This window comes from Hibiscus syriacus, unplaced genomic scaffold, assembly GCF_006381635.1.
Source record: "Hibiscus syriacus cultivar Baekdansim isolate YM2019G1 unplaced genomic scaffold, ASM638163v2 tig00015498_pilon, whole genome shotgun sequence".
NCBI lineage: Eukaryota > Viridiplantae > Streptophyta > Magnoliopsida > Malvales > Malvaceae > Hibiscus > Hibiscus syriacus.
Window position 1 is genome coordinate 533,558 of NW_024062367.1, and position 25,676 is coordinate 559,233.

At 32.0% G+C, this 25,676-nt stretch overlaps 2 protein-coding genes across 3 annotated transcripts; both read right to left on the bottom strand.

The window, feature by feature from the left end:
* Positions 1 to 879: 879 nt before the first annotated feature.
* LOC120207931 lies at positions 880 to 5,161 on the bottom strand. Its single transcript, XM_039207321.1, has 7 exons — positions 5,096 to 5,161; positions 4,098 to 4,266; positions 3,995 to 4,052; positions 3,471 to 3,532; positions 2,215 to 2,305; positions 1,730 to 1,826; positions 880 to 1,657 (listed from the first exon to the last, which is right to left on the bottom strand). Exons 1-7 carry the CDS (start codon positions 5,159 to 5,161, stop codon positions 974 to 976), a joined length of 1,227 nt encoding a protein of 408 aa, XP_039063252.1. The 3' UTR covers positions 880 to 973.
* Positions 5,162 to 5,640: 479 nt separating this feature from the next.
* Positions 5,641 to 25,487, bottom strand: LOC120207986 (E3 ubiquitin-protein ligase DIS1-like). Of its 2 annotated transcripts, none has more exons than XM_039207366.1 (4): positions 25,456 to 25,487; positions 6,854 to 7,085; positions 6,147 to 6,533; positions 5,641 to 5,976 (listed from the first exon to the last, which is right to left on the bottom strand). In XM_039207366.1, exons 2-4 carry the CDS (start codon positions 7,058 to 7,060, stop codon positions 5,656 to 5,658), a joined length of 915 nt encoding a protein of 304 aa, XP_039063297.1. In that variant the 5' UTR covers positions 7,061 to 7,085; positions 25,456 to 25,487; the 3' UTR covers positions 5,641 to 5,655. The 2 variants fall into 2 exon arrangements, with proteins under 2 accessions (XP_039063297.1, XP_039063296.1); XM_039207365.1 differs by lacking the exon at positions 25,456 to 25,487 and adding an exon at positions 7,396 to 7,508.
* Positions 25,488 to 25,676: the final 189 nt, after the last annotated feature.

Here is a 25,676-nt window from a genome sequence, read left to right on the forward strand (position 1 = left end):
GAAAAATCTGGAGCATAATTGCTCAAACTTCTTGATAATGGACTGTGGTAAAACTAGTTGTCTACACCAATAATTAGCAACGCTGAAGAGAACCGTCTTAATAAGCTCAGCCCTTCCTACATAACTCAATTTCTTCCTAGACCATTAGTGAAGTCTGCTCTTGATGTTGTCTAGCAGAGCTTGGCAATCTTTATCGGTAAGCTTTCTGGTGACAAGAGATACCCCCAGGTATCTAATAGGCAGCCTACCTTGTTTGAAACCAGTATAGTTGATGATAGAGTCAAGATTATGAGCCGAAATACCAGCAGTGAAGATATCACATTTACCTGCGTTGAGCTTCAACCCTGAATATTCATAAAAACAGTCCAAAACAGAAATGACTCCCAAAACAGAATGAAGGTTTCCTTTGCAGAAAATTAATAAGTCATCAGTAAATGACAAGTGGGTGAGTTCTATTTTCTTGCATTTTGGATGGAATGAAAAAATCCCTCTGGAAGCAATGTTATTGAGAATATTAGAGAGCACATTCATAACCAGAACAAATAAAATAGGGGAAAGCGGGATCTCCTTGTCTTATTCCCTTTGCGCCCTTAAAAAAACCAACCAAGCTTCCATTGAGAGCAATGGAATATCTAGCATCCGTAAAGCAAGAAACAATCCAATCGATGAATTTAGAAGGTAAATCCAGAGCTTTAAGAACTGCATAAATAAAGTCCCAATTGATGGAGTCAAAAGCCTTTTGAAGATCAATTTTCAGTGCACACCTTGGTGATATGAACTTCCTCCCATATCCTTTAACAATTTCCTGCGCAAGAAGGGTATTATCAACTATACTCCTTTCTTTGACAAAAGCAAAATTTAAGCCATTGTTACTAAGCCTAAAGATGGGAGCAAAATTCAGACATCACCACGAATCATAACTCAACGGTTAACCTAAGACTAATCCGTCTTTGAGAGAATATACTGCTTACAGTTATAAGTCTTCAATCTGCTCCAGGGAAGAGAAATGTGCATCAACTTTGTTGAGAGTTTCTTGATCAATTTCAATTGGTGTAAACAATTTTCGCCTTGGATAATTAGCTACCTGTCCTGGAGTTGCATTGTTCTTTGGACCCTGCTCATTCAATGCTTCAACATCTTTAATTTCTGTTGGAGTAGACATTGTGGTTTGATTGTAAAGTTGCGCTTTCATCTCTAGACAAGATTCTATATCCTCTTCATTTCGAGCTTTGTTCAACTTGTTGACAATATTGCTTAACCTTGAAGACCTCTCAACCCACAAGGATTTTTCCCTTTTCAACATATTATCGAGTTTATTTTGGTCGTTTGGATCAGTAGAACCATCATTAGGTTCACTTTTCTGAAGCTTTTGTATTCCCTGATCAACAATTTGCTGTATCCTCTTTCTGGCATTATTAGTTCTCACAGGATTCAATCTTAGTCTCAACTTCATACCTGAAGTCATCACCAAAGTCTCACCTTCCTGTGAAGTGGGGCTAAGTTCAGACCCTTCATCCACTGTTTCTGTAGAAAAGACTTCCTCAAGTAAACTAATATTCTGCATGTACCGGTCAAAAGCATTGTTTTCGATTTCAATATTTCTGTCCTTGAATTCCTTTAACTTGGAAAACCTCCACTCATTCAAGGCAATAGCATCCTGAAATCGCACAAGGGATAAGGCTGATAAATCAAAGTTGAACAAGAATATCTGTTCAAAACTATACCACACCTTTCTGGTCACGTGTTTCTTTGTGCGAACCAGCAGATTGTCAAACTGTGCAAAAGCATTGGAAAGTTGACGATACGAGGGAACCCTTAAGGAAGTCCTGAATAACATTCAACATGCAAAGAATCAGCCACAGGTCAAACGACAAGCTCAAAGATCAATTCAAAGCTCAGAAAGATAGCGCTGAACTCATTCAGACATGATGAAATCAGCAATTCAAAAAGTGAAACAAAACAGTCTGCGGCCTTGAAGATTTTAGGAACACCCAAAAACAAGTGAGAAACAGCATGCATGCCTAAAAAAGTTTGGCAATTATGTTCCTCTCCAAAGTACCAATTTCACATGAAAAATGACATTGCTTATAGAGAAATATGCTTCTCAGATTTTGCCCCATTCTCAGTTCTGACAGCTACACAGAACAACATCTATGCCCAAATCAAATACGAAAACTTGATGCTTATTCTGAGTAATAGATTTTTGCAACTTACACTTGAGAAGAAGACTGAGTTGATTTCTGGTCTGATGATGGAGTGCTTGAAGTCTTTGACTTGTCTGGAAAAGCTGAATTTGACTTTAGAACTGAAATTGCAATATAAATCAGATAGTTACTTATGATTTGAGGTGTCTTTTGTATCGGGTATTATTATCAATAAAATTTGAGGTACTCTTTTCTTCCTTCCAATGTTTGTTAACATACTTTTAGTATGTGAACGAATACGAAGGGAGTTTTTAATGAGACCTCCAACTTCTATCCAAAAAAAAATCAGATAGTTACTTATGATGCCCATTGTTTCAGTCCTTGACAATACATATATTCACTGAAGTCTTGGAACAAACTCTTTGTTTCTCCCCCTCTAAAAGAACGTAAAATCTCCGAATTTCCATACCACCTACAGGTTACACTACTTTTAGCTCAATTAGAAACAGAAGTGCTCTACCAAGAATAAAACAAACATCTACAATGAATTCGACAGTCCTAGTTTAATGCTTGCGTCTAACAGTGACACCAGATTTCAGAGTGTTCTTACTTTGTCACCTAGCTAGAAATTCAGAGAACAATACAAATACTTGCAACCTAATCAAAACCTATTATGTTGTCACTCAATACAAGCACTCGTGTGTATTACACATAACAGACAATGGCTTTCAAATGAAAAGGATATAACAAGCATTAAACCAATGAGTTCACACAACTATTTGATAACCTCTCCAAGATAAGAATTTAGCCAAGCTCCAATATCTTTAAGAATGTGAGAGAATTCGCTTCTTGTGGAAAATTCTACAGGATTGATTCACCAAGTACATTGCTTTAGAGTGTTCTGAGGATGTAAGGTAACAAATCGTCTCAATGTCACAACAATATATCATCTAAATGGTACTTGCAGTTTCATGTTTTAGACATCAACTTATAACGTCGTCAAATGGTAACAAAATTAAAATGTTAAATCTTCTGAATTAAGCTACCAGTTATACATAAAGTTTCCATCTGCAACTGCAAAGTTCCCAAAAAATGCGTTTCAAGGTATATGACCTTCGTTGCTCCTACTATTCAATTTGCAGTACTCATGTCTAACACGTATCCAAACATTTGCAGACACAGGCATGCACTAACCCTAAAACTCCAACCTCTTCATTTTTTTAAAGTAACCACAAAATCAGATATCATCTTGTTATCAAAACAACCAATTTGACCTTAGAAAAAACAAAATAGATTCTCAAGTTTTCTTGATTGATTCGTTCTTACCATGTATATGGCATGGATTTTGGGCTTTTGAGCAACAACTCTTGCATGAGCGAAACGGACACCTGCACAAATAATTCAAGAAACAAGAATGATTTGGTGGGTGGTTTTTATTAAGACACTATCACTGGATTGTTTTAGAATCCTCAAAAAATAATAATAATAAATAATCAAACAGCCAATTCAAGTAATTATGGCAACTTATAAGTTAATTACATAAGATTCAGTAGACAGGTATCAACTATATAGACTCAATTGTAGAGCTTACAAGTTTTACCAAGATTTATAAGATAACAATAAAAGTACACTGAAACACACTAGCATTGAAGCAAAAGCGGCACAACTTCGGTACCGCACTAACTACTTTGATCTTGCTGTTTCAATGAATGATTTTTTTCCCTAGAGCTATTTGTTATTTTATGGGGTAATTACCAAATTCCAACTATATTAAAATACAAACCAAAATAATCACACTTTTTTGTCAAAAAAGAGATTAAAAGAACAGAGACAGAGAGAATTTCGTTTACCTGGAGCGGGCAACGTTGCCGCACTGAATACATTTGGGCTTATTAAGACCCGCTGTGTCTTAGGCGGAGTATCCATACGCTGAAACGGCGGAGGAAGAGATACCGCCGTAGCAGCTGTCGCTATCGGCGTCGACTTGGTAGAAATGGAGGTTGTTTCGCTGATGCTTTTTGTCACGGCTGGCGATGAGGCCGCCATTTTTAGGCACGTGACTTTCGCTCTTACTCTCTATGATTCTTCCTTGATGAATTGGATGTGATAGCACGTGACCTCTCTGGAATTAAATTTTCGGGGAGTTTGGGATTTGGGGATGAAATTTGATTCCGCAGAAAGGGAAATTAGGGATTTTAAAATTTTGTTAATATGGACTGTGCCTCTAGAGACTTGGTCAGAAAAGCCCAAAATAACCCAAAATTTTCATTTCATAAAACCAAATTTGTTAAATATTTACAATGGCTTTAATCTTTATCGTAGAGAATGATTAATTTCTAGGGGGCGACAATCGGCTGGGAAAAAATTAAAAATCATGGGGATTTGAACCGATGAGATGTGGAATAATCGAAATCTTTACTTACGTGATGAGGATGGTAGAAGTTTTATCTTCGAAGCTCAAATGTGGATGAGGACGAAGATTATTATATCCGAACTGTGGGAATAACCGAATCGTACCTGTGTGAATAATTGTGAGATCCCCGAACAATAATCGTAGAGATCCCGATATTTTACAAAAATAAATGTGGGGATCCTCAAAAATATCTATGAGATTACGTATTATCACTGTTATATCTCAAATGAACTAAAATTGAAGTTTAGATATTTTCTCATTTAATATATATTGATTCGTTGAGATTGAAAATGGTTAAGATTATACATATATATTGGGTGTTAGATGAATATTAACGTTTGAAACTTTCATATTATAAATAGAGATCAATTTGAGGCAATCTAATATATCTTACAAATTTTAGGTGTTGCATCGATTTCAAAATGTTTGTTTATTTTTTGGAATAGATATTAACCGAAACCCGTAGGGATCTGTAAGGGATGAGTATGGGGACAAAAAAATCCCTAAAGCATATAATAAGAATTCCCCAAAACCGTACCTGCAAGTGTTGGAGACGAAATGAGTAATGCAAAACCGACCCCGCCCCATTGCCACCCCTATTCATTTCCTGCAAAAGAATTTTTTTTCAGTTGTTAAATAGGATTATTAGTGAGATTAAACTAATTTCGGATAATAACCTTTATCAAGGTGCTAATGAGTATTTGCTGTAAAATAAAATTGATTTTAAAATAATATTTTATATGATTTTAGTGTATAATAATAAATCTTCTAATTCTCTTTCAAGAGGTTGATTCATTAAATGATAAGTGATGATATTACCAATGATTCGGACATCTTCATTTGGATTTACAATAATCTTACATGCTAATGAAATATGCAGATTATAAAATAGTAATGAACATGTGATGACAATAAAACTAAAAAAGCTACATCTTCCCTTCATGAATCTCATACATGCACAAGCAAACAGAGTTTGTCTCCAGAACAGGCACATGAGAGGAAGATCTTGTAAAACTACCCGAATCGAACAATCTACTTAACGTGCCTTCACAACAAAGCAGAATCTATGGAGATTACGGGGACCAAAAAGCGTTACCGTCACTGCTCTTTCCATATCCTTCCCGTCACTCTAAGCTTCAATTCTTTCCGGTCTCCCCCTGAGAAGAACAAAGCCATGTTGCGCTGGACGATCAGACCGTCGAAACTGTCACGGACCTTTCGATGACTGTCTCTTATGCTTCTTGGCACCCCTTGCCAAATCATCTTCCTCCCATTCCCACCCACCTCCAGGCTGTAGCTATAATTCTTTGCTTCGTTATCGTCACCCATAAACCGCAAGAATGCTATGTACACGGGAGAGACCCCAAGTTGGAAGGCTTCAAAATGCAGGCAAAAGTACTGACCAAAGCAACTGAAAACCTAAAATTTGAGAAAAAGGACTCCAACTATCAGTGACAATCTTTAAACTAAAATCTAAAACAACGTTAACTTTATTGGATATCATTGACGGTAGAATAATTCCTCTTCTAGAGGTTAGAGAGAAACCAAATATGACACAGAAAAGTGAAGCAAGCATAAAGCAATAATACCGTTAGCATCCATGTAGCATTCTCAACCTCGTGCGGATTTGATTTGACATAACGATGGTTGAAAGTGCAGCCATTGTGCATGTCAACTTTGTGATCATCTTTCAAGTGGCCCACAAGATATGGAATGTCACCAATGATTGTGCATTCTGACCCAGCATAGGGGCAGCTGTATGGTCTATAAGAGCACTGGGACTCGTGTTTTAGCTTGCTGTAATACGGATAGATGCCTATGCACCCAAAACTCTGGTATTTACAGGGAAGCTCAAGAGATGCAGCAACCTTCTCCAACGCCAGACACCTAATATTACCAAGTTCATGCCTGCACGTAGGACACCGGTTGTGCACCCTTGGCTTGCAACCAGAACACAATGTGTGTCCATTTGAGCACTACATAAAGAAAGAAAATCAGCAGTTAATTTATAATGTTCTTGTTAATGTTTACTATTTAACAGATGCAACAAATTACAATATATATAGCAGATTCACAAGCCAATAAAGAACACAATGACAAAGGAATTTCATTCCATACCCTGCTAAGTATACATTATAGTTATGTTACTTAGACACTACGTGTCAGACCCAGTATGTTCCAAATTTTCCAACATTCCAGTATTTTGAGTCCGAGGATTCTACCAGAAAGAAATTATAGAAGTTGCAAGGAAGCAATTTCATAGTAATCACCGATTAAAAGGATTCATATGAAAAACCTGATGAATTGGAGGGTACATTGCATTTAAGCAAACAGGGCACTCCAGCAGCTCACGAACATTGCTGGACACAGTTACATTCGGTTTAACAGTAGCTTGATTAGCATCATTAAGAAATTCACAATCCATGAGGTCTTCATTTTGTGGAGGATCAACAACCTTGGGCTTGCTTTGCAAGTCGCCAAAAAATGGATTCCCAGATGACATGATAAATATCAATGCATGGTCTAGACTGAAAATATAAACAAAAACGAGTTGACATTTCGCATACTATAAAATGCTTTATATGAATCAAATTCTACGATCACCTTATTGTTCCAGGAATCATCAAAAACCCTCACAAAACAATATTCACTATTTACGAGCAATGGGTAAAAAGCATTTTACTTGCTTAGAAGCATAATGATGCCAAATTTTAGATGGAACCAGGATTCGATCATTCAAAGTAACGAATTTAGTACAATCACATCCATTAAACCGACATGAAGGGTAACCTAACAGAAAGGTCAACATAGATATTTGATTAGTAGTATCAAACCAACTTATATTTGATCATTCTTCGTGGTAACCAATTCATACAATGTTTTGTCCTAAACCGACATGCAGGATAACCAAAACACAAAGAACCACTGGTATTTACCATTTTAACAATTCATTAAAGAATCAGCAACACGAGTTCAATTAATAATTAACATTTGATTATTTGAATCAAACATTAATATAGAAATTTAACAAGTCATTTAAGAATCAATGGCTAGGATGTAATTAGTCAAGATATGATTATTTGAATCAAATCAGTCTATTTATCATTCAATAATAATAACTAGGGTTCATCAATGCACATCACACAAAACTAGTTTACGATAACAACAAAAAGAATGAATAAAAATTTGTCATAAAAACAAAATGTTTTTACCCCCACTTTTTAAACCCTTAGCCTTCATTTTTTTCTCTTAAATTTCACCAACCGGTGTGCATTCCACCTTAATTAAAAAAAAAACCCAACAATCCCCCTTTTTCATAAATACATGACAAAAATTCACAACTGTGAAGATTACAAGTTAGAGCAATATAGGTGAAACAATGGACAGTCTTTCTTGCGATTTACTAAACCAATAAACATTAAAATAAACTTAAAGAATCAAACAGATCTACGGTATTCCAAAAGAGGAAACTTTATAACCAATGAAAGAAAAAAAATCCAGATACCGAAACACACACAAGAAGAAGATGAAGAAAAAAAAACCCACCTTCGGGTCAAACTCGAAAACCCATTTGAATAAAAAGAAAGCCGCCCAAAATGAAGGAGAAGTTTGGAAGAAATTGTAAGGGCGTTTATGGCGTAATAAATAAAGACATAAATGGAGAATTTGAAATTAAAGAGACGGAGGGAGCGCGGTGGGTGCTTGGAAAATGGATACAGAGATTCTCGAAAGATACAAATACAATTATTTTGGTCATTAAGTTTTTAAGGTATTATATTTTGGTCATTAAACTTTTCAAATTTACAATACAATTATTAAATCTTTAATTTATTTTTAAAATGGCCATTGTTGTCAAACATCGTCGTTAATCAATTGAGTTTTTCTTTTTTATTTCTTTCACCCTTTATGTCTTTTATTTCTCCATTGTATCCTCTTCGACTTACCTCTTTGATCTTTCTTTTTTTCTTTATCTATTTTCTTTTTCATATTCAATTTAATGTGATTCACTCTCGTTATTACTGATATCGTCGCCATTTTTTTTTATCTTTAACCTTTCAATTTTTATTTTATTGTTCTTTTCTCGAATCGTGACCTGATTATTCTATAAAATTTTGCTTATTTCTTTTGCTTGTAACCAATAAACCATCATCCTTTCTTAGGGACAAAGAGAGACAAGAGTTAAACGAAGGGAAAGAGAAAAAAAAAGTGAATGTGTCGCGTCAATTTTTTTAACGACAGTTGATGATAATAGTTATTTTGAAAATAATTTTGAAAATTTAATGATTATATTATTAGTTTTAAAAGCTAAATGATCAAACTACAAATATCTTTAAAGTTCGGTAATTAATTATGTAGGATGCTTTGACGGTTTGGAAGCTTCTAAATATCACTCCAAAGATGATCTTTCGGCAATACTTCCCTCGAACCGTGATCATTATAAGCCGTAAACCGTGGGCATTCATCTTCCAACCGGGGAGGCCCCTCTCTTCATTTTCGATGTTTAAACATCAATTACGTAAATTACTATATAGTTTATATATAAAAGCATGCTATGTAGGCACAATATGAGTAGTGTATTCAGAAATATTTTTTAGGGTGGACACACATATATTAATAATTATTTTTTTAGATGAACACAAATAAAATTTCAGAATGAATATATATAGTAAAATAAACAATTAATATAAAGAAATTCGGATTTCAAGATAGATATGTATGTACCCAAAGTATGCTTTGCATCTGCAATAGCACAATATCAATATTTTATCGTGATTGGGTTCACATAGTTCGAACATAATGTTTTCCACCTTATCCTCATTTGATACATAGAAAAACCTTGATTTTATTAAAAAATGTAGATACTCATTTCCGTCCGAAGTTTTTTTAATGTTGTATAATCTTTGTTTTTAACATATAGTTTTTTTTTTCTTTATTTTCCTTTTTAAATCGGTTTTTGAAAGTATATTATATAGTTTTGAAAATTATTTTTGAAAATATATATATTGTATGGTTTTGAAAATGATTTTTGAAAATATATATTATAGTTTTGAAAATTATTTTTGAAAATATATAGTATATAGTTTTTGAAAACATATATATAATATATAATTTTTGAAAATATTTTGAAATATATATAATATATATAGTTTTTGAAACATTTTAAAAACATATATATAATATATAGTTTTAAAAACGTTTTTAAAAAAATATAATATATAGTTTTAAAATATTTTTAAAAATATATATAATATATAGTTTTAAAAATATTTTTAAAACATATAATGTATAGTTTTAAAATATTTTTGAATATATATATATACTATATAATTTTGGAACTATTTTTGAAATATATAATATATTATTATTCATTTTATTGTTATTTTTTATTTTTTTATTAATTTTTATTTCTTATTTCCAGGTCCAAGTCCAAAGTCCAGAGATAGGCCCAACCGGGTAGCCTGACCCAACAGACTCGATTCGGTTCAAATAAATTAGGGTTTTCATATTTTAGTAAAGGCACCGCATAAGAGGGAGTTAAGGGAGCGCGTATGAAACCACACGCCAGTCAACATAGAAACGGCCAGCCGATATCCCGGGACTGACCAATCCCGGGATTTTCGGTCCAACGACAACCTCAACGTGAGCATATCGGGGTAACCCTGAGATCATCGAGACCCAAACGACCTCTTCGAAGGTTATAAAAGGGAGCCTCGTCGGAGAGTCAAGGACAACGATCATCGAACCAAGAAACCGAAAACAACAGTTGGAAAAACCAACCACAAGAACATCGAAACAGAGCAACTCATTCAATAACAAGATTGGAACACAACCAACAGTGGAACTACGACATACCAACAACAACAGAGCCACAAAACACAACGAAGAACACATCATTGGTGCAAACACACACATCACAACCACAAAATAAAATCATCAAGTAAAAAAACCCTAAAACAGTCGAGTAAAATAGAAAAACACCAAGAGACCGAAGGCAACGCACGAAGCCGAAGGCCTCGTATCGTGAAAGCTAGCCGAGAAACGAAGAGTCACTGACGAAAAAACGGTAAAAGTCGAACCTTGTAACTTAGATCTATATCGTTTAGGGGGGGTTTTGTGAGATTTGGGGGTCGATTTTGGGATCGGGGGGTTGTGGAGAGTGTTCTGGGTGGTTTTGGTTTTTTCAGCCGCCACGAGCAGCGGTCGGCCTGACGGCCAGTTTCCCTCCGGTAAAGGAGTTCTAGAGAGAGAGGGAAAATGGGAGAATATGAGGAATTGGTTGAGTTTTTGCCTACTGTTGGGCCTTATATTCGACCAACAAAACGACGTAGTTTTGGCTATCCCTTACCCGTGTTTTTCAGAATTTTTTGGGAAAATAGCATGTTTGGTCATTCTTACTTTGTAATATTTTCGTTTAATCACCGAATGAAATTTTAATGTACTATTTCAGGTATGTATCTTTTAATAATTATATTTCAGTCACTAGTTGTGTATTTTATCATATTTGTATATGTTTCACGTTGGTCATAATGTGTTAAGTTATTTCATTTTAGTCACTGTTAACATGTGTTAAATTTTTTATTTTAATTTGACCTTGATACTTGTAAATCTTGTATTTTGGTCATTGTTTGATAGTGGACTAGTTACTGTTTGATCATTTCATATTTCTTCCTTATTTTATTTTAGTCTGTAAAAAAATTATTTATGGGTTATCTTTTTTTCTCTGGTCCCTTTATTTATTGAGTCTCTAATTTATTCATATTTATTTATTTATTTTAATATTTAACATTTTTTATTTTATTTTATTTATTTTTAATTTTTTATTCCTTTTTTCTCTTTTTATTATGTTTTTTTCTCTTAACATTTTTATTATTTGTTTGTTTGTTTATTTTATTATTTATTTTTCTTGAAAGTTAGCATTGTGTTCTTTTGTTACATTTTTCTTTTAACATTTTTTATTCATAACATTTTTTTTATTTTTCCCTCATTTGATTTATTTATTTATTTTTATTTTTAATTTTTATTCGATATTTATTTTATTTTACCATCTAACATATTTTTGACCTTTTTTCAATATTAATTTTAATCAATCGAAGGTAAGTAATTCGAATCGGGTTTTAAAATTTTAATTTTAATTTTCGTAATTAAGATAACCGACAAATTAATTGGTACCGAAAGGGCAGAACTAGGGTGCTAATCCTTCATTGTCTGTAACCAACTCCCAAACTCGATACATTTCTGGTAAAACGCATATCAGGTAAGATGATGTCCGATCTACCTAAATATTGTTTTAAAATGATCGGTGGCGACTCTAACCCATTTTCCTAAGTCGAAGCCCAATTCCATGCCCACCCGTAAAACGGTCGTGGCAAAAAATGTTTAAAATTATAAATATATACTAAACACATAATTATTATATTTTTTCTATTAACTATTGTCGGAACCGTCTTTCAGTTAGACCCGAATGAGCTTCGATTTAGGAAAAATGGGTTAGGAGTCGCCACCGATCCTTTATTTTAAACAAAATGGGCTGATTGGATACATTATTTCTTACCTGATCTGCGTCTTACCAGTGATATGTCGGATTCGGGAGTCGGTTACGGTCAAGGAAGGGTTAGCGCCCTTGAACTGCCCTTTCGGTACTATGTAATTTTCAGTTGTCATTAAGTAAGGAAATTGTAAGTTTAACTTAAAAGGTAAAATGAAGATCGAAATTGCTTACCTTAGATCAGTTTGAAATCGTCCTTAAAAAATCGAGAAACGTATTAGATGGAATAAATGAACAAAGTAAAAAAAAATGAAAGCAAGAGAAAAAAATGAAATAAATCAAATATAGGCAAGTATAATAATAGTAAAGACAAAAATGATTATATGAAAGTAGAAAATATATATATAAAGGTAAAAACAAAATAAAACAAAATAATAAATATAATAGTAAAGAACCAAAAATGAATAGAAATATATATATATACGATTATAGGATATAGTACTAGAAATAAGAAGTGATCATAAGCATAATTAGGAATATATATATATATATATATATATATATATATATATATATAATAATGTTATACCAATAAAATATAAAAGAATACGCGTATATCAACATAAATAAAACAAAATAATATACAATAATAATATAAGGATTTAAACGTAACAATTATATATATGGGGTCTAATTTGGAAATAGAATGAAATTTAAGGCCAAATTTAATAGGAATTCGAAGTACAATTGGAACTTAAGGGGGCAATTAGAACTTTATAAAGCCAAAGGCATCAAATGCACGATTTACCCGTTTTAAAAACACACGGTCGTTTTTATGTATGGGTCGGGTCGGCAAACATCCGCGGGTCTAGTATATATGTTAAATTTTTTTAAAAACTTTCATTCTTCTCTTCTCACCAAAACGAGAGCCCTCCTGTAACACCCATAACCCGTATAATTATACCTATACAGATTATGGATGTCACCCGTATTTTCTAAAGCAATTTCAAAATTTGAGAGCGATTTAAAATTTATTTCCTTAAAATGGTAAATGATATTATAAAAGTTTCATATCATATAAATCATGTTTCGTTGTAACCAATTTAATTCAAAAGATTTTTTTAAATGAACAGTGAATAGTGTCGATGAACAGTGGGGGAATCGATTCCCTGTAGCTGGGGAATCGGTACCCCTTTAATAATCTGGAAAAAAATTTATAATTCGTGGTTATTGTTCATGCTACAGTAACTTTCGAAAATTTACATATAAAACTCATAAAAATTAACCTGTCATCACTATAAAAATTCCCAAAAATTTATACAACATTTAAATTAAACACTTCCAAATTACATGCCACTATCTAAAATTAAATTCCATCGTAGGATGTCTTATTGATATTGAAATATACCTCTCGATGCTTGATGTCGTTCTGAACTCTTTATTCTTATTCTTTGCTTTTTACCTACGCGTGAAAATCATCACACGCTAAGTATAAATTTAGTGAGACAATTAAAACATTTAATAGTGCAATACAATTCATGCATGATTTTCAATGTCAAAAATTGAGTTTCCATAAAATCATTTTACCATGATCAAAATAATATAAAATCCCTTACCATTTATCCCATAAGCTCGTAAGCTTATTTTACCAAAATACTTACAATTTAAATTCCATAAGCTCGTAAGCTTATTTTACCAAAATACTTACCATTTAAATTCCATAAGCTCGTAAGCTTATTTTACCCATATACTTGCCATTATTCCAAAAGCTCGTAAGCTTATTTGTATGCTTACCATTTATTAAGCAATAAACCATAAACCATAGCCTATAGCCCAATATACAACCCTGAGGACCCTGGGTATTCGAGTAATATTTGCACCGTAGTGCTACACATAAGGTCGTGCCCACCATATACATTGAAGTGTATTACACATAAGGTCGTGCCCACCATATACACCGAAGTGTATTATAAACCTGCAGCTGCTATACTCTATGGCATGCCACTATACACTGTCCCTCAATGACTTACTTGGGCATATAGTCTATTTTATTCGATCCATCCATGGCAAAGTATATTATCAAATTTAACATTGGGCAGTTCGTACCCGAAAACATTCATGGTAAAATATCACATTTTTCATTCATGATCAATGCATTTTAATTTCATACTTTGACATCTCAATGTCAATTTATAAAAATGATATAAAATCATGCCGATATAAACAAGGTCGACTTATCACAAGTCTTCCTTATGATGTATAAAACATCCATGTATAATTTCATGCATGTATTGCACTCACCTTGACACTTTATGTCTTTCAAAATATATGAGCCTCACTATTGTCCACAATATACCCTTTTTATACTTGACTTGCTCCAATTGCAAATCAACCATGATCTGTATAAATCACAAATTTATAACAATACATATGTTAGTATTGTACTAACATATCCATATCCCACAATAATTTCATAGCATACTTCAAACTCATTTCCACCAAATAATTCAGTACTTATTAATTCCTTTAACATTGGAACCCACTTTTCCAATTTACTCAAAATGGTCCTTTACCATTTTATCACCTAGACTCTTAATACCAAAAATTCCAGTATTGAAATTATTTCACATCTAACATTCATTTCAATTCTTGAACAACAATTTCCAGCATAGTACATCAATTATACAACACTTATACAATAACCCATCAATTTTTCAGAATCCAGACAACTCGTACTACCCTTAAAGAATCATTATTCTGCATTGATATAAACACTGGAATTCAATTCCTTTTCTTCCGTTTAAAACTAGACTCGAATACGAATCTATCCATATAAATAACTCCTTCTAATTCATTTTGTACAATTTATGGTGAATTTTCAAAGTTCACCAACAGAATCTGTTTTGCACAGAATTCTGCTGTCCGATTTTTCTGACCTTTCCTTGGTTAAAAATTCATATCTTTTTGTATACAACTTGAAATTGATCCCCGTTTGTTTTAAACCAAACTAGATCCATATATGAACACAATATATAAAAATAACCTCCAAATTATTTTTATATATTTTCTGGTGAATTTTTGAACCCACTGTAATTCCCAAAATCTAAACTGTTTTTCTTTAACCCCATCCTTATGTTCTTCATCAATTCATACAACCTCAAAATCATCAATAATCATCATCAATTTCAAAAACCATTGTATAAACCCAAATTTCCAGATTTGGGGATATTTGAATCAAGTAAGATTATCATGCAATATTGGTACCAAATGATAGTCTTTTTCCCATATAACACTTTTCTATCTTCATCATACTCATAATCCTAAAGAAATTGCTTGAAAATTTGAGTTGAAGATTTTTCACCCTTTGAAGAAGCCCACGTCTGGTTTGAAGAAGAAGAAAGCAAATTTGGATGAAATTTAGGAAACATTTCATCTTGATTAACATAATATCTCACTTTAAATGAATATAAAATTCATTTAATTGGGATAAGACCAAATCACCCTTAATGAATCTTCTTAATTGCCATAAAACCAAGCCATCTGATTATTACAAAGTCAAATATAATTTAATTTGAATTTGACCTACGAAAATGCCCTGAAATTTTCAAAACTTGCGATTTAGTCACTAAATTCCACTGTTTCGGTTAAATCTGAAAATTTGCACACTTTCAGACCAAATTTCTCTGATCCAAAATATTAAAATAATATTTCCAACCATTTTATAACATCCTTCAAATTTTTATAAAATTCCAATTTGATCGGAATTTATCGATTCCTTACCGGCTTTAACTCTTTCTTTACTAAATTCCAAATCCAACAATATGATTTCCATAAAACTCCAATCTCAAGACTAAACCATATATTTATGGAATAAAATTCTTTTTAGGAAATTATCAGTTAATGCCCTAAACTTTTTCCCAAATTTCAACTTTGACCATCAAACTTTCCCAATTTTCATTTTGGTCATCGTCTAAAATTTTGGGGTATTACAATTCTCTCATCCTTAAGAAAATTCGTCCTCGAATTTTAAAACTTTCTATAAAAACCGTGACTTCCTTCTTCCCTTGAAAATTCATAACCTTAATTTAAGGTTGTACTGACTGGTAAGACATTCCCTTGCCTTATGTGAAAACCTCTTTGGTCTTGCTAACTTCTTGAAATCCGATTTTTTTTTCCTCCTCCATTTAGGAATTTTGTGAAGATCATGCTAATCATTAGATTTGGAAACTGATTAATCCAAATCTTCAACCTGATATGAAAATATTAGATGTTATTTCTTCATATCATCTTTTTTTTCCCCAAGTAACGTCCTCAATATTATGATTTTGCTAAATCACTTTGACTAGAGGAACCGTTTTGTTATGCAGTTCTTTGATTTCTCGAGCTAAGATCCAAATTACCTCCATAGTTAATGCTAACTGATAAGCCATCAGTCCAACTCTTTTTAATATCTCATAAATTCTAATGAATCTAAGACTTAGTTTTTCTTTGCGTTTTGGGCGCAAAATCTTTTTCCAAGATGATACCTTGAGAAATACTTTATCACCTTCATAAAATTCAATCTCTTTCCACTTCAAGTCTACATAAGACTTTTGCCGATTAAATGCCATTTTGATATTATCTTGAATTATTTTTACCTTATCCTCAACCTCATTCAATAAATCTGGGCCAACAAGATTTCAATCTTTTAACTTGAACCCATTCAATGGTGTTCAACGTTTTCTCCCATATAAAGCTTTATACGGATTCATCATGTTACTCAATTGATAACCGTCATTATAGAAAAATTCTACTAAAATCAAATACTTATCCTTTCCCATGATTCCTTGGAATCAATCACGCATGCACTCAACATATCTTCTAATATATGAATAGTACTTTTTGACTTACCATCCGTTTATGGATGAAAGATCGTACTGAAATTTAATCAAGTACCAAAAACTTTATGCAATTTTTTTCCAAAATCTTCAAGAATGAATTTTGGATCCCTGTCGGATATAATGGATATTGAAATTCCATGTAGTCAAACTATCTCCTTGATATACAACTCTGTATATTTATCCAATGCATAGTCCATTCACATCGGAATTAAATGTGCCAATTTAATAAACCAGTCACTATCTTTTTTTTATTTAATGTCAAAGGTAGTCTTCTAACAAAATCCATAGTGACTCTTTTCCACTTCCACTCTGGAATAGAAATCAGTTGTAATAATTCCGAAAGCACTTGATTCTCAGCTTTTACTTATTGACATGTCAAACATGTAACAACAAACTCAGTAATGTTTCTTTTCATACCTGGCCACCAAAATAACTCTTTACATCCTGATACATTTTGTTCCCACTTGTATGCATAGTCAGTAGACTATAATGTGCCTTAGAAAGAATATCTTTCTTCAACTCATCATTATGAGGAATACAAATTCTTCCTCAATAATTTCCATCAAAGTTGACTTCAAAATCTTTAGTCTCGCATTTTTTTTCCACAAGTGAAATATTTTTTTTCATCTCTCATATTTTTTCTCTTTTTTCTTTTCTTTCTCATTTTTATTTTTTTTCTTCTTCGTTTTCATTTTCTTTTTCTATTTTTTTCTTCTTCTGTTTTTTCTTCTTCTTATAATATATATATATTTTTTAGCTCTTATGCCATATGCCGAGACAACATGACTAAGAAAAATCAACTTCTGATAGCCAAAACTCACTCTTTGACAGTTTAGTATATACCTTTTTATCCTTAAGTATTTCGAATACAGTACGAATATAAGCATCATGCTCTATCTTTGTATTCGAGTATACCCGAATATCATCAATATAGACCACCTCAAACTGATTTAAATAAGGTTGAAATACTCGATTCATCAAAATCCATAAATGTTGTTAAAGCATTTTTCAAACCAAACGACATTACTACAAACTCGTAGTATCTATACCGTTTCCTGAAAACTATCTTTGAAACATCTTCCTCTTTAAAATTTAACTATTGATATCCCATTTGAATATCAATTTCAATTTTTTTTTTAAAAACATTACTGCTCCTTTTAAGCTGATCCACAAGTCATCAATCCTAAAAAGATGATACTTGTTCTTGATAGTTACTTTGTTTAACTATCGATAATCTATGCATAATCGCATATATTCATTTTTTTATAACAACACCGGTTCACCCCAAGGTAAAATATTCGGTCTAATGCATCCTCCATCTATCAGTTCTTGCATTAGTTCTATATTCTCTTAACTCAATCGAAATCATTCGATACGAACCCATAAATACAAGATCAATACCTTGATAATCATTAATATTGAATTCCACCTCTCAATCTGGAGGTAACCCAAATAATAAATCTAAAAGACATATAGAAATTCCCAAGTTATGAAAATATCATATGATCTTATTTCAGATACTTACGTGTCTATCATATTAGCTACAAAAGCTATGCATCCTTTTTACATCATCTTAATCATAACCATTGTTGATATCACATTAGTGACAATTTCACTTTTTCATCAATCATTAAGACTTTTGATTTCTCCGCATTTTTCTAAATTAATCACTTCTTGTGACCATTAACCCAACCTTAATACAGAGACAACCAACTCATGATCAAAATGATCTTAAACTTGTTAATGATAATCCCATCAGATTCATCAATAACATAAGCTCCTGAATCTTTACTGGACATTTATTAATTGTCCTTCTAACACTTGTATCATAATCGTGACCATGACCATGACCATGACCTATGGGTCTTCCGTTATAATATCACTCGATATCAAGTAGAATTGAATATTTCTACTTTAGAATTCCTTATTTCATTCTTAAGAAAATATTTATAACTTTTCCAGATCCATAGAAATTATTCTTGAATAATTAAAACCCTTTCCATCTCCAAGGAAAGTCTTAATGTTCACATCGTTCAATAAGAAAATTTGATAAATTTGTAGCAATAACTTCATAGCAATTAATGCTAAAATCACACTAGCAAACAAATTTACTCTTTTCTTATCATTACGAACTTGTCACTTTTCAAGTTCTTGAGAATCAATCTCAATCTATACAATACTTCATTTCAGCATAGAAGGTTAAACAATCCATTTCCTCATTTTTACCTTCACAAGGTAACTCTATCAAATTTTATGGACTTGATATTTATTCTCAATCCAACTCATAACCATTTGATTCCCTAATAATTCAACTTTCTTTAAACTTTTAGCGGAAATCATATTTACCGCTTAGTCAATTTCTCTTACTCAAATCATCAATGATTTAAATAATTTAATGCTTAGCTTAAATATTTCTCACTTATTTAAGTTTACCTGGAGAACCTCAAAATCATTCACTAGATTCAGATATCTCCTCTGGATCCTCATCCGATTCAATTTTTCTTGTAAGCAGTTCAAACTTTTTAATCAATTCTTCCACAAAATGGAGAAAAATCCCTTATAAGATCCACCCTTCTAAGGTGTTTTACATAAGTCATGTTGGGTCCCTTTTTGTCGATTTCATTCTCAACCTTGTTTTCAACAATTTCGACTTTCTTACTTTTATCTTTCATTTCCAACATCTGAACATAGTCAGAATCATCATACTTTAGTAAAGAGTAACTTTACTCTCTATAAACATCATCACAGTATATATACAAATATCAGTAACTTTTGACATCCTAGTGGCATGTATACACTTTTTTAACTCAAAATAACATCGGTTTAGTCCTAGAATCGGCTAAACCTGTAGCTCTGATGCCAATAAATGTAACACCCATAACCCGTATAATTATACCTATACAAATTATGGATGTCACCCGTATTTTCTAAAACAATTTCAAAATTTGAGAGCGATTTAAAATTTATTTCCTTAAAATGGTAAATGATATTATAAAAGTTTCATATCATATAAATCATGTTTCGTTGTAACCAATTTAATTTAAAAGATTTTTTTTAAATGAACAGTGAATAGTGTCGATGAACAGTGGGGGAATCGATTCCCTGTAGCAGGGGAATCGATATCCCTTTAATAATCTGGGAAAAATTTATAATTCGTGGTTATTGTTCATGCTACAGTAACTTTCGAAAACTTACATATAAAACTCATAAAAATTAACCTGTCATCACTATAAAAATTCCCAAAAATTTATACAACATTTAAATTAAACACTTCCAAATTACATGCCACTATCTAAAATCAAATTCCGTCGTAGGATGTCTTACTGATATTGAAATATACCTCTCGATGCTTGATGTCGTTCTGAACTCTTTATTCTTATTCTTTGCTTTTTACCTACGCGTGAAAATCATCACACGCTAAGTATAAACTTAGTGAGGCAATTAAAACATTTAACAGTGCAATACAATTCATGCATGATTTTCAATGTCAAAAATTGAGTTTCCATAAAATCATTTTACCATGATCAAAATAATATAAAATCCCTTACCATTTATCCCATAAGCTCGTAAGCTTATTTTACCAAAATATTTACAATTTAAATTCCATAAGCTCGTAAGCTTATTTTACCAAAATACTTACCATTTAAATTCCATAAGCTCGTAAGCTTATTTTACCCATATACTTGCCATTATTCCAAAAGCTCGTAAGCTTATTTGTATGCTTACCATTTATTAAGCAATAAACCATAAACCATAGCCTATAGCTCAATATACAACCCTGAGGACCCTGGGTATTCGAGTAATATTTGCACCGTAGTGCTACACATAAGGTCGTGCCCACCATATACACCGAAGTGTATTACACATAAGGTCGTGCCCACCATATACACCGAAGTGTATTATAAACCTGCAGCTGCTATACTCTATGGCATGCCACTATACCCTGGCCCTCAATGACTTACTTGGGCATATAGTCTATTTTATTCGATCCATCCATGGCAAAGTATATTATCAAATTTAACATTGGGCAGTTCATACCCGAAAACATTCATGGTAAAATATCACATTTTTCATTCATGATCAATGCATTTTAATTTCATACTTTGACATCTCAATGTCGATTTATAAAAATGATATAAAATCATGCCGATATAAACAAGGTCGACTTATCGCAAGTCTTCCTTATGATGTATAAAACATACATGTATAATTTCATGCATGTATTGCACTCACCTTGACACTTTATGTCTTTCAAAATATATGAGCCTCACTATTGTCCACAATATACCCTTTTTATACTTGACTTGCTTCAATTGCAAATCAACCATGATCTGTATAAATCACAAATTTATAACAATACATATGTTAGTATTGTACTAACATAACCATATCCCACAATAATTCCATAGCATACTTCAAACTCATTTCCACCAAATAATTCAGTACTTATTAATTCCTTTAACATTGGAAGCCACTTTTCCAATTTACTCAAAATGGTCCTTCACCATTTTATCACCTAGACTCTTAATACCAAAAATTCCAGTATTAAAATTATTTCACATCTAACATTCATTTCAATTCCTAAACAACAATTTCCAGCATAGTACATCAATTATACAACACTTATACAATAACCCATCAATTTTCCAGAATTCAGACAAATCGTACTACCCTTAAAGAATCATTATTCTGTATTTATATAAACACTGGAATTCAATTCCTTTTCTTCCGTTAAAAACTAGACTCGAATACGAATCTATCCATATAAAGAACTCCTTCTAATTCATTCTGTACAATTTATGGTGAATTTTCAAAGTTCACCAACAGAATCTGTTTTGTACAGAATTCTGCTGTCCGATTTTTCTGACCTTTCATTGGTTAAAAATTTATATCTTTTTGTATACAACTTGAAATTGATCACCGTTTGTTTTAAACCAAACTAGATCCATATATGAACACAATATATAAAAATAACCTCCAAATTATTTTTATATATTTTCTGGTGAATTTTTGAACCCACTGTAATTCCCAAAATCTAAATTGTTTTTCTTTAACCCCATCCTTATGTTCTTCATCAATTCATACAACCTCAAAATCATCAATAATCATCATCAATTTCAAAAACCATTGTATAAACCCAAATTTCCAGATTTGGGGATATTTGAATCAAACAAGATTATCATGCAATATTGGTACCAAATGATAGTCTTTTTCCCATATAACACTTTTCTATCTTCATCATACTCATAATCCTAAAGAAATTGTTTGAAAATTTGAGTTGAAGATTTCTCACCCTTTGAAGAAGCCCACGTCTGGTTTGAAGAAGAAGAAAGCAAATTTGGATGAAATTTAGGAAACATTTCATCTTGATTAACATAATATCTCACTTTAAATGAATATAAAATTCATTTAATTGGGATAAGACCAAATCACCCTTAATGAATCTTCTTAATTACCATAAAACCAAGCCATCTGATTATTACAAAGTCAAATATAATTTAATTTGACTTTGACCTACGAAAATGCCCTGAAATTTTCAAAACTTGCGATTTAGTCACTAAATTCCACTGTTTCGGTTAAATCTGAAAATTTGCACACTTCCAGACCAAATTTCTTTGATCCAAAATATTAAAATAATATTTCCAACCATTTTATAACATCTTTCAAATTTTTATAAAATTCCAATTCGATCGGAATTTACCGATTCCTTACCGGCTTTAACTCTTTCTTTACTAAATTCCAAATCCAACAATATGATTTCCATAAAACTCCAATCTCAAGAGTAAACCATATATTTATGGAATAAAATTCTTTTTAGGAAATTATCACTTAATTCCCTAAACTTTTTTCCAATTTTCTACTTTGACCATCAAACTTTCCCAATTTTCATTTTGGTCATCGTCTAAAATTTTGGGGTATTACACCCCCTTGCCTTTGTTTTCTCTGATTTTTCATCCAAGGATGAACACACCGCCGCCTGGTTTCCAGATTCCGGCTGGTGGCCACCGCCTCGCTGCCGCTCATCGACGGCGGTTCACATCGAAACCCATATTTTTTAAAAGTATCTTCTTTCCACAACCCGAAAAGCAAAGTATTTTTCCAAAAATCCCCTCGGAAAAGCGTAGATCTAGAAAACAGGTTTCGAAAATGATGGCCTCACTTCGTTAATCGGTCGATAAATGCTTTTTGGGGTTCAAAAACTCAACAACAATGACATGCAAGCAACCATCAAAACGAAACAAAGGTAACAAAATTTCTACCTTTTATTTCTCAGATTCCGAATGACTTTACAACGCTTATTGTGCTTTGTGTGATTTTCGTGCCTATTTTGTGCTTAAATCTCCTCTGGTAATCATATATCCACTGTGTCCAATGAGTTTGATTACAAACATATTTATGGCCTAATATTTGGAGTGTTTGAGTCCTATTAAAATTCTAACTCCGTTATTTGTTGGCGGTGTCCTGCGAGATCCTTGCGCCGGAGGAATCGGAGTTGGTGGAGTGGGAGAAGCGTTCGGCCGTGGGGAGTTGAAGGGGAGAACGACGCTAGGGTTTCTGGAAACCCTAGCCTGTTGGTCATGTGCCTTGGGCTGCTGAGGCGTTGGGTGTAGTGTAGGACCACACTTGTGGACTTGTGGGCACCAATTGGGCCTGAAAAGAAAAAAAATGTAAGTAAATATATTATATAGAGATAAATATATTATATAATATAATTTAATATAAACATATATAACATAGTAACATTTGAAGGACAAAATTTAGTGTCTTCAACTATTAACACAATAAATTAACTATTTAAGATCATACAATGGCCACAAAAAGAAAATGTTAAAACCTTATCCTAAAAACTCGAGCAAAATATAGATACAAATAGATATGATTGCATTGAAAAACGAACCACAACAAAGAATCAAATTATTGAAAAATATCAATGATCGTAAATCATAGTTGAGTATCGTGAGAAAACTATCTACAAACACAAATCACGTATCCAAATTCAATACAACATTCCAAAGCATATAAGATCGATAAGAGAACAAATAAATGTCATCTTGATCAACTGATGCGACATTAAATCTAACAATAATACAATTAAAAAACAATCGATAAAGAAAATTGAAAGCGTATTAAAAGATAGAAAAATATATCATAAAGATAAAAAAAACATGATAAAGACAAAGAAATATATGGTCCATGGATAAGCCTAGAGTCGAGTGAGTATACCCAAATGTATAAAAACTTTGTAGCAGGCCCAACTCTTAAAAGGTCTAGCCGAGACCTGTTATATGGTCCTGTCTACAAGACCTGCTATATTGGCCTGGTCAGCTTGAAACCTCCATAGTCAACAAATATCATTTATCAATCTGATTCTGGATTTCTTGATTTTCTTCTTCTTTTTACATGTAAACTATACTGAATATCATTTACACCATTAATTTTTTTAAATTTTATTAGTTGCAATATTAAATTTTAATTTATATTTAGTTATATTATTCCATCGCCAAATCAATAATAAAATGATGATATAATTAACGGTTGTTAATATGGAATGCAATACTAAAATGACAGTCGTTTTAATGACAACTATTAATGTTCAAAACAACATCATTTTAAGCACTAAATTTTAAGTATATATCGATTTTTTTCATTGATTTTTCTAAATAAGTTACTTTTTTGACATTGCACTTTTTAACAAATTGCGCAATGCATCTAATACTTACCTTTTTATTCTATGATTGATTTTCAAGAAACCACTTAAAATCAATGAGAATCTATTTAAAAGTTCGACGTATGAACATTCCGTTCTCATTTAATGATTGTTCGATGAGTCTAGTTTTTATACATGTTGTTCGTCTTCTCGAAATAATATTTATCACCATTTATATTTTCAAACAAACACATTAAATCTCATAAATCTAAGAAACTCTCTAAACATCTAAAAATGATAGATTTTTGTTTAATTCGTCGAATTTAAGTAGATATTGTGTAGAACTAATCCTAGAATAAGAAAAATGATGAAATACAAATATTTTGGTATCGATTTTTTTGTTAAACACAATCAATGATGGGTTATCACAGACGATAGAAAATGCAATATCGAAAAATTAAATTAGTTAAATGTTAAATAATAATATTTATACCCTTAAAATTTAGTGTATAAAACGATATCATTTTAGTGTGACAGATTACGTTAATAGTTATTAATCTATTATTTTTCTATTAACGAGTTAATGATAAATTGATAAAGTTAAATGTAAAACTAAAACTAATGTTATAATTAACAACATTGAAAATTAAGTTATATAAATGAACGAACGAACAAAATTTATTGGTGTATAGTATAATTTAGGGTAAAGTATAGTAATGGTCACTGAACATTTCTGAAGTTTGCATTTAGGTCCCCTAACTTTTAAAACTTGCAATACTGTCCCCCAACATTTAATCCGTTTGCAATATGGTCCCCACACCTATGAAAATTAGGGTAAATTATATAAATGGTTACTGAACTTTTTAGGTACTTGAATTTAGGACCCCCAACTTTTAAAACTTACAAAACAATCCTCAATTTCATTCTAAACCACAAATTCCAAAGTAATTCAATTTCATTCTAAACCCTAAATTCCAAAATAATTCAATTACATTCTAAAACCTAAATTCTAAAATACTTCAATTTCTGTCTTTTTTATAAACGATGCCAATGTCACTAACTTATTAATTAATTTACTTTTTATATTTAAAAACATATGATAATT